General features: G+C 36.1%; 2 protein-coding genes across 3 annotated transcripts in view; both read left to right on the forward strand.

Moving 5' to 3' along the window:
* The first annotated feature begins 990 nt into the window (after positions 1-990).
* LOC149022864 (GATA transcription factor 1-like) lies at positions 991-4,391 on the forward strand. The gene is made up of 2 exons (XM_089150754.1): positions 991-1,440; positions 1,819-4,391. The coding sequence occupies exons 1-2, from the start codon at positions 1,144-1,146 to the stop codon at positions 2,398-2,400; spliced, it is 879 nt and encodes a 292-aa protein (XP_089006880.1). The 5' UTR covers positions 991-1,143; the 3' UTR covers positions 2,401-4,391.
* A 10,331-nt stretch (positions 4,392-14,722) lies between these two features.
* Positions 14,723-15,305, forward strand: part of LOC149022865 (branched-chain amino acid aminotransferase 2, chloroplastic-like) — a 48,625-nt gene continuing 48,042 nt past the window's right edge. For both annotated transcript variants that reach the window (XM_089150755.1, XM_089150756.1), the window contains exons 1-2: positions 14,723-14,957; positions 15,081-15,163. In XM_089150755.1, the coding sequence (XP_089006881.1) occupies positions 14,829-14,957; positions 15,081-15,163 (212 nt within the window). In that variant the 5' untranslated portion in view covers positions 14,723-14,828. The remainder of the gene's footprint in view (positions 14,958-15,080; positions 15,164-15,305) is intronic.

A 15,305-nucleotide genomic window follows, 5' to 3' on the forward strand; every position in this document is an offset into this window, starting at 1 on the left:
TGGATAAATTTATATCTGGATATTCATTTGATTCATAAGGGCCTGTTTGGTTATATGAACCCAAAATTTTCAAATCTCTAAATTCTATAACGGGAAATTTATACCCATTTGGTTGTGTGAATCCCTATACTTATGAAATCTAGAAATTCACCTATTACACTAAAAATGTAAATCTATAGATTTATGGGTATGAGGAGAAATCCTTACTATAAAAGTACTAAATATTTGGGGCATTTACAAAATCACCTTGACAGAAAGAACTATAGATTTATATTAACTAAACAATTAATTTTATAAACTATGATTTCATAGATTTGAAATCTCCTGACTCAAGTAATCAAATCGGCCATAACAATTATTCAAATTCAAATCAAAATTACTTATCATAATTATACAAATATTTTGCAGTAAGAAAAAAAATCTAGATTCGAACACTCTTAAATAAATACAAAGAGTCTAGATCCTTTCTATCTAAGTTGTCTATATAATCATACACCCACACTTGCATGAGCGTGGGACCCAGTTTTTATGAAGATATCTAAATTTTATCAGATATGACAATAATTCGATTTGATAAACTATCGAATTGCCAATTTGCTAATTGTGATTTCTTTTAGTTATTGATTTTTTATTACCGATTTTCCAGTTTTCCTTTGTTTATCAGCTATTTTTAGAGAAAAAATATATTTTTTTTGGGTAGAAAAAAAAAATTAATACTTTACTTGATTTTTGGTAAACCAAATACTTTACCTTAAAAGAATAAATTTGTATATGGATATTTATCCGATACGATAGTAATTATCGGATTGCTTACCAGACCGATATGAATAATTTATGGTAAAAAAAATCTGGAATACGAATTATTTGGAGGTGTCCATTTATAGGTATGAGGGGTTTTAGACGAAAAAAGGGGTAAAACTGAGGGGCAAATTGGTAAGAATAGAAAAAACAGCGTCCCCTCGTTCCCACTCAAAAACCCTCGCGTCCAAAGAAGTTATCAGTGATAATTGAAGGCTATCCGGCCAAAAGGAAGAACAAACAAGCAGAAACAGCAGAAGCCATTTCTCGCATTCTCTCTTCATCTGAACTCACGCAGAGACTATCACAGTTTCGTGTCTTTAGGAGTTTTTCATTCTCTCAAAGATGTTTTCTTTGGGTTCTGGGTTCCTTGTAGAAGAGTTACTTGACTTCTCTTCTGACGTAGGTGAAGAAGATGAAGGAGAAGACAATAAACAGAGCCACAACATCGATTCCTGCAGCACTACGACGAACAAGAACAACAACAGCAACAAAGCCCTTTCTTCTTCTTTATCATCTTTGGCCATGGACACCAAACCCTCAAACTCTACTAATCATCCAACCCGTCAAACACAACATGAAGCACAAACTGTGTTCAACATTTTCGACCCAGATGATGACAGCCACCACTCTTCTTTTCCCGTAAGTGGAACAAAAAATCTCTCTTTTTTGTTTTCTCAGGCGTTAAACTTCTTCTTGCCCTCATTTCTGCTGGCCTGATGAGTTTAGAGTTTAGACTCGGCCGAGTTTTGCGTTGTTTTGGCTTTCCATGCTTTGAAAAGCCTACTGACTCGGTTGGAGTCCAAATTCCAAAAACCTAATGAGAATCAGAGATAGGAGAACCCAAATGAGGTGTAGCCCAAAATGGCAAAAAGAAAAAAAAAAATTTTATTTTATTTTATTTTATTTTTGGTTGAATTTTTTGTGACTCGTTCGAGTCCGAGCTGAAGCGCTGAGTGTCTTCCGAGTGGACTGCTAGTTTTCACTTGTTTCTCGGTTCTGTATTCCCCCTGTACTCAGGAATTTTTAGAAGAAGAACTGGAATGGTTAACAAACGAAGACGCTTTTCCGGCAGTAGAGACATTTGACGACATTTTCTCAGGAAAGCTCAGTCAGGAAACAAAGAATCAGAGCCCTGTATCGGTACTTGAGAACAGTAGCAGCAGTGGTAACAATGGCATTATGAGTTGCTGTGATAACCTTCGTGTCCCTGTTCGAGCCAGGAGCAAGAGGCAGAGGCGGAAATGTAATGGGTTGTCAGATGTATGGGGTAAGCAATGGTGGTGCTGGGGCGAAACCAGCAACAAAAATGACACTTCAGTGGCAACCAGTGCGACAATGATGAAGGCTACAATAGGTAGGAAATGTTGGCATTGCGGGGCTGAGAAGACACCGCAATGGCGAGCGGGGCCTTATGGATCAAAGACACTCTGCAATGCATGTGGGGTAAGATACAAGTCAGGCCGGCTCATGCCTGAGTATCGGCCGGCGAGTAGCCCTTCTTTCTCTAGTAAATTGCATTCTAACTCTCACAGGAAAGTATTGGAGATGAGAAGGCTGAAACAGAAGGAATGTTTGATGGACTCTATGGATAATGGATAGTGCTTGTATTCTTTTATTGTTAGATATTAGAACAGATTTTAGGGATTGTTGTATTGGATGCTTGTTTGGATGCTTCTTTTTCCAACATTAAACCAGTTTTAGTAGGAAATTTGGTGCTTCTAACATAATCTGTTTCTTCTTTTAATATTCATTTATTCATTGTTCAATTGCAACTGGGAGTGGTGATAAACTTTACATGATAAGATTGTTTATTTCAGAAAATGGGTTCACGGATAGTCTTGATTCGCAGACTTGGTTGTCTCGATTCACCTACTTATTGCATTTTAGTTGTTGGTCGATAAATCAAGGAAATTGGCATTGTTTGATTGTTGAAGTTGGTTTTCTTCTTTGGATGCAGTTGGAGATGTACAAACATACATGTCTGTGTGTGAAGAAACAGACTTTTATACCCATTTGTTGTTCTACAGTAATGTTTCTGAGTCGTTAAAGATAATATGCTTAATTCCAGTCCGAATAGTAAGATGAGCTTACGTTTTGTTGATCATGCTCATTGTCTTCTTGGCTTGTATGAACTTTTTTAGTGGCTTACATTCAATCTATCAATTTTAAACACACTAATAGATTTGGAATGGATCAGATGATGCTGCTTGTAGGTGATTTTGTTTATACGTTTAATGCTTCGCTTGTCAGTTGAGTTTGCATTTCATGACTTTCTTTGTTGAAAAGGAAAATGTCGATATTTATGTTGCCATTGGATTGAAATGGATATATTATGGTAAGGATTTGACATCATACTCATATCCATGTCCCAAAAGAACATTTCAACAAACAAGGGATGAGAAAGGGTTAATTTGTTCACGGAATTGCAGAATTCAAGGACTCAGACAGGGAAATTACTGGATTCAAATGTGGAGACGTTGCATCTGACTTCCTACACCCTTTTGTTCCTTCTGTTCCAATTTTTTTCTGGTGAAGGCTACATAACTATTTGATGTTGGTATTCAATTTTGTTCTGCAAAATCAAGTGGTACTTTGTCTGAAATGTTAATGTGCAAGGAAGCTGTGAATACTTTTCCCATCCATTTATAGTTTTTTGTCTCCTTTTCTTAACTGCTTTCACATGTTGCAGCTTTGACAAGGTATCATGCTACATGTGATCTATGATACTAATGTTCTTTGTCTTCTGTTGTATCAGATTCTGCTGAGAATAAATATATCTTTGTCAAATCCTGTCTTTGATCATTTTCCTTTCCGACTAAAATAAATGGAATTCACCTGGAACATGGCTTGCTGCAAATGCTCTCTGTCTCTCTCTATTTCTCTAAGGGAGCCTCTGAAAAGAACAAACTGATTTTCTATCACATTTATTCTTCAAATCTATGCATTTTCCTTAAGTAGAGTGCTTTTGATTTTGTTCTCATTATCATTTGAACTGTGCCATGCATGCATTTCATTGTTCATTGCAAATTGAGCTACACTTCAGTGCAGGAATGGTTAATTTGCGTCTGGTGTTATATTGGTTTTGTGGGTCTACTTTCTAATAGTGTCGTCAAATCCCCCCAGTTGCTGATATGCTCTCTTTTAATCTACTTCAGTCTTGTTGTTCAAGTTATTTGTTGATTCTTTTCTATTTCTTATAATATGCAGTTGTTCTAAGTTAGAATGCAAGGGAACTTTGGTCCCTAGCTTGAGCGTCTTACAGAGACTAAAAAAAGAGAACATATATGGTGCATGAGACTCTTGATGTACTCTTGATGTACTGAAGAGATACATTTTCATACATACACACGTGCGCGTGCACACACACACACACACATATATCCCTGATGAAGTTGATTTTCTGGGATCCCAAGACATATTTGGGTTATTTAAGTTGTGTCCTGCCTTTGCATGGTATGTTTGGATGAGAAGTCATGTCTGGAATGAACTTAACATTCATGTCGAATAGCACAATTACCTGTTTCTTTATTGGAGATCTCACTTTTAGATCAAAATAATGTAAAAGGGCAAACCTGGTGCCGAAGCCTTCAAACAAGCAGAATCCAGGGGGGGGGGGGGGGGAGGACATTTTGGGTTAGTTAAAACCCATCTGTGTTAGATATTAAGAAGCCCCTCAACTTACTCTATAAGGAGTTTGGTAGTAATTTTGCACACCCTAAGTTTTATTCCTTGCTGAATAATGTTGTTCTTTCATCACTATACTCTACACTTCTTGATCACAACTTTAGTTCTTGATATCAATGGATGCTTATTACAAATCATCCCAGAATTTGTTTTTCATTTTCTAGGTGGTTGGTGTTGCTATCCTTTTACTAATCAAAGTGGGTTTCATGTTTTTTTTTTCTCTGGGGGGTGGGGTAATTCATGGGTGAAAAATATCAGGAAGTGGAATTAGAAGCTTTGAGAGCTTAGGCGTAGCTTTTACAAAATAGGGCATGTTCTCACACTTACAGATATGGGGTATGTGGTATGTGTATGATTTAAATTTCTCCCCTTTTGCTACTTTGAACATAGTGGATTTAGATTCATTATTCCTGGATTAAGGGGATTTACATCTAGATTGGGTCAGCCTAGTATGAAATAGGTTGAAGGGTTTGAATCAATTCATTCTATCATCTTTGGATCTTTTTGAGCATTGGAAGTACCCAACATTTAAGTATCAAAATTGACATCACATCAAGGATTTGAACTATGGAAATGATTACCTGAAGTAGAGTGAAAGTTGTTTCGAGTGAGAGTCATTGAGGGCGACAATTGTGGATGGTTTTTATGAGCTCCAGTTTTAACATGCTCAAGTTTGCTCATGTTCGCCCTTAGATTAGTGATAAATGTATTGTTTTGTTCCAAGGGAAAATAATTTCTTAACAATAATATTTGTTCACTCTCTCTCATCTTCTTCTCTCACAACCCTAATTCCTCTCAGTGTCCCTCCTTAGCTCTGGCATTGACATTGGCACTGTCTGATCCTCGAGTAGAACCATGATAGCTCTGCCATCAATGCTGTCGACGGAATCAAATCATCAGTCATCTCCGCACATTACTAATGCTTTTGTTTGAATTTCATGACCTCTCATCGACACTCTTGCTTCCATCTTGCCTTCCTCCGCCTATCAAGTCTCCTCCCCACAAAACGACTCCTCTCTCCTCATCTGAATTTGGTTTCTTCCAACTCACAAGCCACTCAATCCCCTCCCAACTAGCTCTCGCAGCTAAGCTCGAATCACACTCCCTTATTAGTCTCCTTGCTGAATAGAAACAAAGGTTATTCCCAAGAAATTGACCCCTTGGATTTGACTAGGATGATGAAGACAATGGAGATAGAAATGGTGTGTTTCCATGCTTATTCACCGATTCTCCAATCGAGTTCCAACCAAGTTCAACTTACCATCTCTTACTCTGGAGAAACTTGGTTTGGAGATTGTAGAATCATTATCACAAGCCCTAAAGTTTTGTGGATCTTCTGCCTGTAATCAAAGAGACCGGAAAAAAATTCTCAATCTCATCCATAGAGTTCCTTGTGGATTTTTGAGGGTGGTGCAAGGAACAAACCCTATGTAAGAGCTAAAGGAGGGCGAGGTGAAAAATTAGGGTCGTGAGGGAAAGATGGGTTAAAGTAGAAAGGAAAAGCAAATATTATGGTTAAGGGTTTAGAAAATTATTGATCTTTGGATCAAAATAAAGTCCTTGTTATTAATTTAAGGGTGAAGATAGCAAACTTAAGAATGTCAGAACTGGAGCTAATAAAAATCTGATGGTATATTATGTCTAATGGGGCTCACTTTGATGTAGAGATGTTAGGCCAACGTATCATGGAATGTGTTAAATTTTGAGATTTTATAAATTTGGATACAAATCAGTGGTCCTTGCTTTATGAAAATTCTTGAATGTTAATTGATCCGTCTACAAAAGTGATGTAATTAAAGCCTAAAGGCTTAAAGCTATGGGTCTTGTTTGTATATTGCGATAAGGAGAGTGTCTCTGTCATGGTTGGATCTTTATCTCTTAGCTTAGCTTTAGTTTGTCTTATTTTCGTTATAGGTTAGATCTCCGTTTTCTAGTTCGAGTAGGATATCTTTTTCAATACAAGGATTCTTTTCTTGTTTAGATGTGACTCTTTTGTTTATTATTATTTATTTTTTGATAAAAATATCAACTAAATTACTAAGAAAGATAGTTACTTGCTTACTTAAGGGCTTGTTTGGTTACGTGAATCTAGAAATTTCAGATCTTTGGATTCATGAATGCAAGATTTATACTCTTTTGATTGTGAAAATCCTAGATTTATGAAATCTAGAGATTCATTTTTTTACACTAAAAATGTGAATATGTAGATTTATGGGTATGGGGTAAACCCCGATTATAAAAGTGCTAAAAATTTGTGCATTCAAAAAAATCATGTCGACTAAATAGTTTTTCAGAATGAATCCATAAATTTCATTCCATAGATTCAGATTGACCAAAAATTTTATGAATTATGACTCCATAGATTTGAAATTTATAGATTTAAAATCTCAAAACTCATGTAACCAAACAACCCATAAGTCAACTACATTCCAATCATTCTTAAATTCTATTGACGATCTATATGCTAAGTAGATGAACCATAGCTGAAGTTGGGATTTTTAAAACTATTGATGTTTAGATTCTTAATACAAGAAGCTACATTTGCTAAAAAGGGGATTTGACCAAGCAGCCATTGTTTGTTTTTCAGGGTCCGAATTAGATCAATCACTTCTTGCATGTTACACAAAAGTTCGTAAGCTTGACTTGTGAGTTTCTGGTTTAGTCTATTCTAGACCTGTAAATGGATAGTCGAAATCCGCCTCCGAATTCGCATTCGTATTCATTTAAGGGTATCCATATCCAAAAATTTTCTTACCGGAAAATATCTGTATCCATCGGTTAAGCAACCGGATTCGGATTCGGATAATTGCTTATCGGATAGGATAATATCCGGATAAATTTTTATCCGGATAGAGTAAAGTATTTAACATTTTTTCTTTAAAAGTAGATGATAATCGGATTCGGATACGGTAATCGGATTCAGATAGTGGTATTCGGTAATCGGAAATTAGAAATTTATAATAAAAATGTAAAAAAGTGACAATTATCAATCAATAATCGGATATTTTATTGGATCGGATTATTATCGGATATCCGATAAAGTTTCGGATTCGGATGCCTTCTCTAAATTTTTGCCGGATTCGGATTCGGATAACGGATTTGCTAATCGGATTCGGATACTGGTGTATCCGAGCCGAATCCGGTCCGTTTACAGGCCTAGTCTATTATGGTGCAAACTCCAACAATTGAAGCCTTAATAATATCTCGATCCATTCCCTAAGTCTCCTGTGCTGATATACTTAACTTGGCCTTCCCAACACAGACCCACACTTTATCCCGCAATGTTTAGTTGTGAGTTATATACCCTTGCACACAATAAAATGGGTGATTGAAACAAGTTAGTAAAATTCATACTTAGGCAAAAACAGGTAGGTCTTTACACATAATCCATTGTATTGTTTTGGACTTAACAGGATCTATGATCCATTTGGGAGTGAGATTTAGGTTACTAGAGATATTTTGTAAGACTTTGTGGGGTTGGGTGCTTGTTTATTAAAGACTTTTTGGTTAAGTTCTTGCCACACATAGTAACAAGTAATTATAAACACAGAGATCAACCACTGCTTTAAATTTTTATCTAGAGTATTGATTGAGAGGAAATACGTGCATAGGTGTAGGATGGATTGGTGCATAAGTCCTTATGTTCGCAGGCCTAGAGGGTCAACTACCCAAATTCTCTTAGTCTAATCACATGAAATGAAAGTATGCTAATATGATTCTTCACCATTTTCACACAATTCATGATTACCAAATGATGTTGTCCACTGAACAAGTATTGCCTTTACCGGAAGTCCTGCATTCAAGAGACGCCAAAATAAAGTTTTAAATTTGGAGTATAAGGGTAGTTTTCAAAAAAAACTTCCACCATAGTTTTGAGGTGTTATTTCTTGTGGCCATTCTTGATTTTGACAACACTTGTACTACCAATTTGATTGAGAAAATTTTATTGTTTGAAATAAGAGATTGCCAGGAGTCAGCTTTTGCTTATTATTTGATGCCGAAGGCTTCCACACAAGTAATTGTTGAGTTTGTTGCTTATTGACTATGTTCAAATTAATGATAATGACCAATAAGGGTGTTTAAACACCAAAAAAAAAAAAAAAGAGAAGAAAAACAAACAAACAAGGTGTCAATTTAGTAAGGGATTTGCATTTGGCTAGGTATCAGACCTCAATATCATTACCATACCAAATATCAAACAATACAAATACGTCATATCACTACCGAACTATGTTTATTTAGTACAAAGCGGTTTTTATATTTGCCATCATATATAATTTATTTGTATAATTTTACATGCCATTATTATACCATTGTTAAATGGTATAACTATATCATACTGATACCATATTATATTTATTCGGTATGGTATGACATGCTACAAGCAATATGGTTTTGGTAGATGGTACAAAGCATGAGTTGACACCATTACAAACAAAGTTATAAAGGCCAATCTTAAATCTAGCTTTATAGTGTTGCACTCTAATACAACACAATTCCTATTGACACAACTTGGGTTGTTGAAGAACTTGAAGGAGCTAGAGGCTTTTCTCTTCTGTTGAGAGGACAAGGCGATTATTTGTAGACATTGATATCCCGTTATTCCAGACAGTCAATGAACGCAACATGAAGCACCACATATTCCTCCCCACTGGCATTGAGCTATCTTCCTCTCCTTCTCCCACCACCAATGCCCTTTCATCGTCTAGCGGAGATTACGAGATGATTGAAGTCAGCTCTAATACCTAGTTGCCCATGAAAAAGATGTTAAGGATAATGGATGCACAATTACGAACAGAGAAGAATACAAGTAAAATACACAAGAGGGATTTAACGTGGTTCGGCAAAACCCTGCCTATGTCCACCAGAGAGAAAAATAGTTCCACTATTTCCAGGAAACTACACACCACTCTCACACCCACAAAGTGCTACCCTTTGCTTGCCCCCCATCCTTATCCTTAGAATAGGTTCACAATCCTTGTACAGGGATTGATTCCCCAATCTCCTACAGAGATTGATGCCTATAGGTTATCCCACAGAGACTATTTATAGGGAAACCTAAAACCCTAATCCCAATGTAATTACAATTTCACCCTAGTATTAGTAATTGACCCAAACCCTATTTCAATTACAAATACAACCAAAACCATAATTACATGGATCCACAGAATACAAGACACTCAAACCCAACAGAAGAAGCCCAACTCTGTTTTTTCACTCTACATCGAGAGTGACATCATTGGCTTTGCTATCCTTCCATGGTTGGGGTTTCTGAAAGCCTTAAACCTTGATTCTCATGAACAGTGCATAATCAAATACAAAAGCAGTTCATTGTTCCATCATATCTTACAAAATGAGGGGGTTTATATTCTTAGGAAAGGGTTGGGTATAGATTGGGCACGCCATATTTTTGCTACAATCTAGTAGTGTGGGTGTGTGTGATGGAGAATTGAGAAAGAAAGAATTACATCCCGTACTATTCAATCTCATATTTCGAATTTTTTAGTTTTGAATTTGTCATGAAGTTTGATTGGAGTCTGAGTCAAGGGTATAATATAGTGAACTCAAAATATTAAAAACTCTTGAATGTAAAATAAAGAATTATGAATTACAAGTACACTCGTCTTTTAAATATACATTGTTAGATCTAATTGGACTTAGATGGCACAATCGTGATGATTGATGATTGCAAATAAAATCCACTGCATAAGGATATTTAGTCATAAAAAATGACGATCTATCCTTAATTTTTATTTTGGGATACTAAGGGAAAGCAAATACATGAAAATGACCCACTAAATAATAACAAATATTCAATGAGTAAAGTCAAAACAAATCAAGGTCTCCAAAAATACCTGGACAAAATAACTAAACCCAAATATTTTTTTCTTTTGAATAATAGCGATATCTCACTTTTTAATTTATTTTTGAAAGCCCTCTTATATCTTTATTTTACAATTGAATAGATGAAATAAGACAAATAAAAACTAAAAATTTTGAATTTATCTATAAATGCATCCTTAGATACTCCCATTAGATAAGGACATAATCTTTGTAATATTTCATATAATCTATTAGAATCCTAACAATATCAAATCCAAAGGACATAAAATAGAATGACCTAAAGTTGAAGATCACATTGAGCATGAATAATGCATTTCATCTTAGAAGAGAACGACAAGAAGTAGAAAATCACATTAAGAGCATGAACAACGCATTTCGCCTTAGAAAAGAATGACATATTATATATATACACATTAAGAGTTATCTTTCAATTAATCAAAAGAAGCATTTTTTTGGTTAATCAAGATTTCATTGAGAGGAAGGATGAGAAAAACAAAAGGCTTCCAAGTTACGTAACTTAAGAAACCAATGAATGGTATTAGGCCAGAATGTTTTGCTTGCTACAAACAGGATCTGCGTTGCTAGAGATTCGGCAATAAATCAACTCAGCAACAAAAGAAACATAAGTACTAGAGAGCTGGAGGTGGTAGATGGTAGGAAAACCAAAATTAAATTGAAAATTGAAAGCATAAACTACAATGGATCATGAGAAATGTAAAATTATCAAAGCAATCCAAAGTAGCTGGAATAGTATGTTAGACTTAAGAACAAATTGCAATGGCACCCCTTAAAGCATTGACACCCCACTTTATGTTTAAAAAACACAGAAACCCCAAAATTGGATTTTCATTGGATATATTTGTCCAATTTGTCATTGAAAACCTTTCAGACACTATTTATTATAGGGATATTTTTAAAAATAAATAGTGATTTAACTATTTTCAGTGATAAATTTGACAAATACATCTAATAAAAATCTAATTTTGGGGTTTCTGTTTTTTATTTTAGAGCAAATTGCACAGACACCCCAAAATGGAGGCATTAAAGCAATGACACCCCATTTTATGTTTAAAAAACACAGGCATCCCAATTCAATAAACATACTAGTCCATTCTATTATTGAAACCATTAGTCCACTAGTTATTTTTATAAAATTCCAAAAATGCCCTTATGTAAAACAAAAGCCAAATGTATTCTCTCTCTTCACTCAGCTCTCCACCTCCGTCGTCGATTACCGCCTTGCTCATGAACACCGTCTTCTCTCTCTTCACTCGGCTCTCCACCTCCGGCGTCGATTACCGCGTTGCTCATGAACACCGTCCTTTGGCGGCCTACGATGATGGATTCTGAAATCTTTGTCTCTCTCAGTTAACCTCTTACTATATTTTCATTTGATATACCTGTGACTAACTAGATTTTTTCCGAAAGGTAAAAAAGGATTCGGTTTTAATTAGTAATGGGTCAAGTGGCTTCTTCTGCAAGTGGTTTTAATATTTAATGTGGTTATTATTGATTCCTTTGAATGATTTTCAGGTAGCGAAGAGAAACAGAGAGAGAGGAAGAGAAGCTCTCCATAAATTTTGGGAAGAATCTCACATGTGTCTATTATTTTGAAAGTATCCATTGCCGTTTGGGTGGAATTATACAAAATTTGGATGAACAAGAAGGGTTTTGGGTCGACTGAAACCTCCTTTTTTGTGCTTAGTTTTGCATTTCGCATATCGCTCAAAACCTAGAACCAGAATGAGATCTTCTGGTGAGTTCGATATCAATGACTGGGACAAGATTGTTCTTAGAGAGTTTCGCAGGAGTTCTGCTGAGGTAGGATGCATTAATGGCTACTTGTTTCTAGTTCTTTATCCAGTTAATGGATCCGATGATATTGTGAATGGTTTCCTTTTAATGGAACCGATTTCTTGAAATCCAATGATTTCCTTTTTAACGGAACCTGGTTACCTGAAATAAAATGATTCCGTTTTAATCGGAACTGACTTCTTGAAATCTTCTTGCTCTCTTTCCCTCTAGGCTTATTTGTTAGTTTAGGTGAACAAGGAGGGTGGAGGTTTTGGTTTTTTTCTTCTGAAACTTTTTGTGCTGTTGATTTTGTAGATAAACGGAAGCGAAGAAAAGATATTCCAAAAGGCATGGTTCTAGGTTTTGATCTATATGCGACAAGCGCGACGGGAAGCAATGGAGCGGATTGATCGAAGCAAGATGGTATACATAAATATCAAATTTGGGTTTATCATCTTGATTGCATTAGTAGGAAGAAGGAGGGGAAGAGGGGGGGGGAGGAAAGGGAGAGGAGGAAGAGAGAAGAGACAAAGGGCAGAAAAAAAAAAAAGGGAAGAAAGAGGAAGAGGATTGGGGGTGTTTTTAAACATAAAGTGGGGTGTCGTGTATGGGGGGGTTTCTTTAACGTGGGTGCTTTAAGACTTCTATTTTGGGGTGCCATTGCAATTTGCTCTAGATTTAATTATAAACTCATGGGTCATAGTCTGAGCCTAAAGATAGCTATCCTCAACAGATACTTAAAAGAGGGAGTTGAATAATGAATTTAGCTTTTACAAATGGCAGGTTACATTGATTGGTTGGGCCGCCTCCAACGATCAAGTCAATATTTCGCACAACAAACAGAAGACACTAGTCGTGAGTCTTTAAACAGTAATAGTATGAGCAAATTGAGTTACTTTCCCTTAGGCTGCGTTTGTTTGTTTGAATAAAGTGCGGGTGGGAAAATTCTTGAAAAAAGTGTAGATTTTTTACTTTTCCCTTAAATCTCAAAATTGTAGATAATTTAGTTGTTTGAGGAGGGAAAATGAAAGACAAAATTCCTTGAATCAAAGAAACTTGTCTGATGATGTGGCACCCCAACTTTCCCACCCCAAACCATTTTAAAACCCCATAAATTTGGTGGAACTTTGTGGGAAAGTTTGAAAAAGTAAAAAGTGGGACTCACCACTATCACTTTTCTACAAAACCATTTATTTTCTTTTCATTCTCCCTCACCCCATTAAACATGGGACCCACATGTTTTTTTTTCCCCACCCCTTTTTTCCCACCCCACATTTGCAAACAAACGCAGCCTTAGTGTAGGGTATTTATAGTCTAAATGGGTGATGGATCATTGTCAGATTGGATTGGCTAGCCGCTTTCTTTAGCATCCAATCTATTACTAGAGTTAAACTCCTACTAAGTCATGGAGCTTGGTTATGCATCGTGTGGGAGGAGTGTTCCTTGCAATCGACATTTCTTTATAACTGGGCTCTTACCCAAACCACTCGTATAGGGAAACGTGGCGTGATCTCACCGTGAGATGGGTACCGAACCTCCTGAGCTTGATACAGGTTCAGACTGGGTTGGTTTCTAGCGAATCCACTCCGGTTGAGCCCTTTCGGACAATCCGGGCACAAGACCTTTCAACCAAAAGAAATCATAACTTTGGAATTTGTAACAAGCTTCTCACCTTTAAATGACCAGGAAGGCAAACTCTTTCTTTATAATTTATAGAGTTTTTTTTTTATAATTTTTTTTTAGAACAAATTGCATTAGCACTTCAATGTTGATGCCTTAAAACATTGATATCCCACTTTATGTTTAAAAAGCACATACCTTAAAATTGAATTTTCATTGGATATATTTGTCAAATTTATCATTGAAAACAGTTAAATTACTGTTTATTTTAAAAAATATCCCTGTAATAAACAACGTCGTAAAGGTTTTCAGTGATTAATTGGACAAATATATCAAATGAAAATCCAAATTTGGGGTTTATGTGCTTTTTAAACATAAAGTAGAGTGTCAGTGCTTTAAGGCCTCTATTTTGAAATTCCGGTGCAATTTGCTATGTTTTTATTTTGTCCACTTAAATTAGGTGCAAACAAGACTTTGGGCCCAAGTTAGGTGGCAAAATTAAATAAAAACTCTATTTATATTTCAACTTACGGCTTGAAATCCACAAAAAAGTACAACCATGAAGCTATTTCAAAAAACTTACCTACTCTATCGGCGAAAAGACGCCAAAAGTCGGCAGTGGTGACAAGAGGTTGTTACTTGCGTTAGGCGCAAGGTTTAAAGTATCCCACGATACCATACGATACTAGTTGATACGTATCCATATTTGCCCAACCGATACGATACATCTCGATATGTCTCTCTATTAAATTACACTAAAATACATTAGCAAGAGTGATACAATACTCGATACAGGACGATACATCTCTTAAAATCACTTGATCGATATGATATTTAATACTGATACTTTAAACCTTGGTTAGGCGCATTACACTTGTTTATTTTTGTATTATTATTTGAATCCAACGGATATCGGTTACTGAGATTAAAGATCCTAATCCAGCGCTTTCTAGACTTGGAGTTGCAGTATCTGCTGCAAGCCCAGGTTTAACTCCGTTTTCCTCCCGCCATTAAAATCACTTCTCATTTCTTCACAAGTCCCAATCACCTCATTGAGACTTTGTTCTTGGGTATTCAGAGAAGAGATGGAAAACGGTTTCGGATATGCAGGAGTTCTGCCAAACCATCTTTTGTCCCCTTTATCCAGTGTCACCAGACTCCTCTTCCCTGCTTCTTTCTGGGCCAGAAATCGGTTACCTTCCTCATATTTAAAGGTTTATCTCTTTTTCTTGGTCTTTTGACTTCAATTTCCCATTTAGTTTTTGAAAAAATGCTTATGATGAGTATCGCTGGAAGTGTTTGCTTATAATCTGAAATGTTTCTCGTTGTAACTTCAGAATAACCTCCGCTTGAGCTTCTCTGATCATCTCCAAGTGATCTCCAACACGCGTTGTGAAGCAATGCCATTGTCCACTCCTGGGTTTGTTCTCTTTAGAGTCCTTATTTCATTTTTCCCTCTGGCACAAAATGCTCATTGACTCGATTCATATAGTTACAATGGTATTACTAGTTGCTGTATGCTCTAGGACTGCAACAGGGCAGGGTTGGGCCGGGCTTTTGCA

This window comes from Hakea prostrata, chromosome 3 (genome assembly GCF_041222555.1).
Source record: "Hakea prostrata isolate BN-2017 chromosome 3, UWA_Hpros_2, whole genome shotgun sequence".
Taxonomy (NCBI): domain Eukaryota; kingdom Viridiplantae; phylum Streptophyta; class Magnoliopsida; order Proteales; family Proteaceae; genus Hakea; species Hakea prostrata.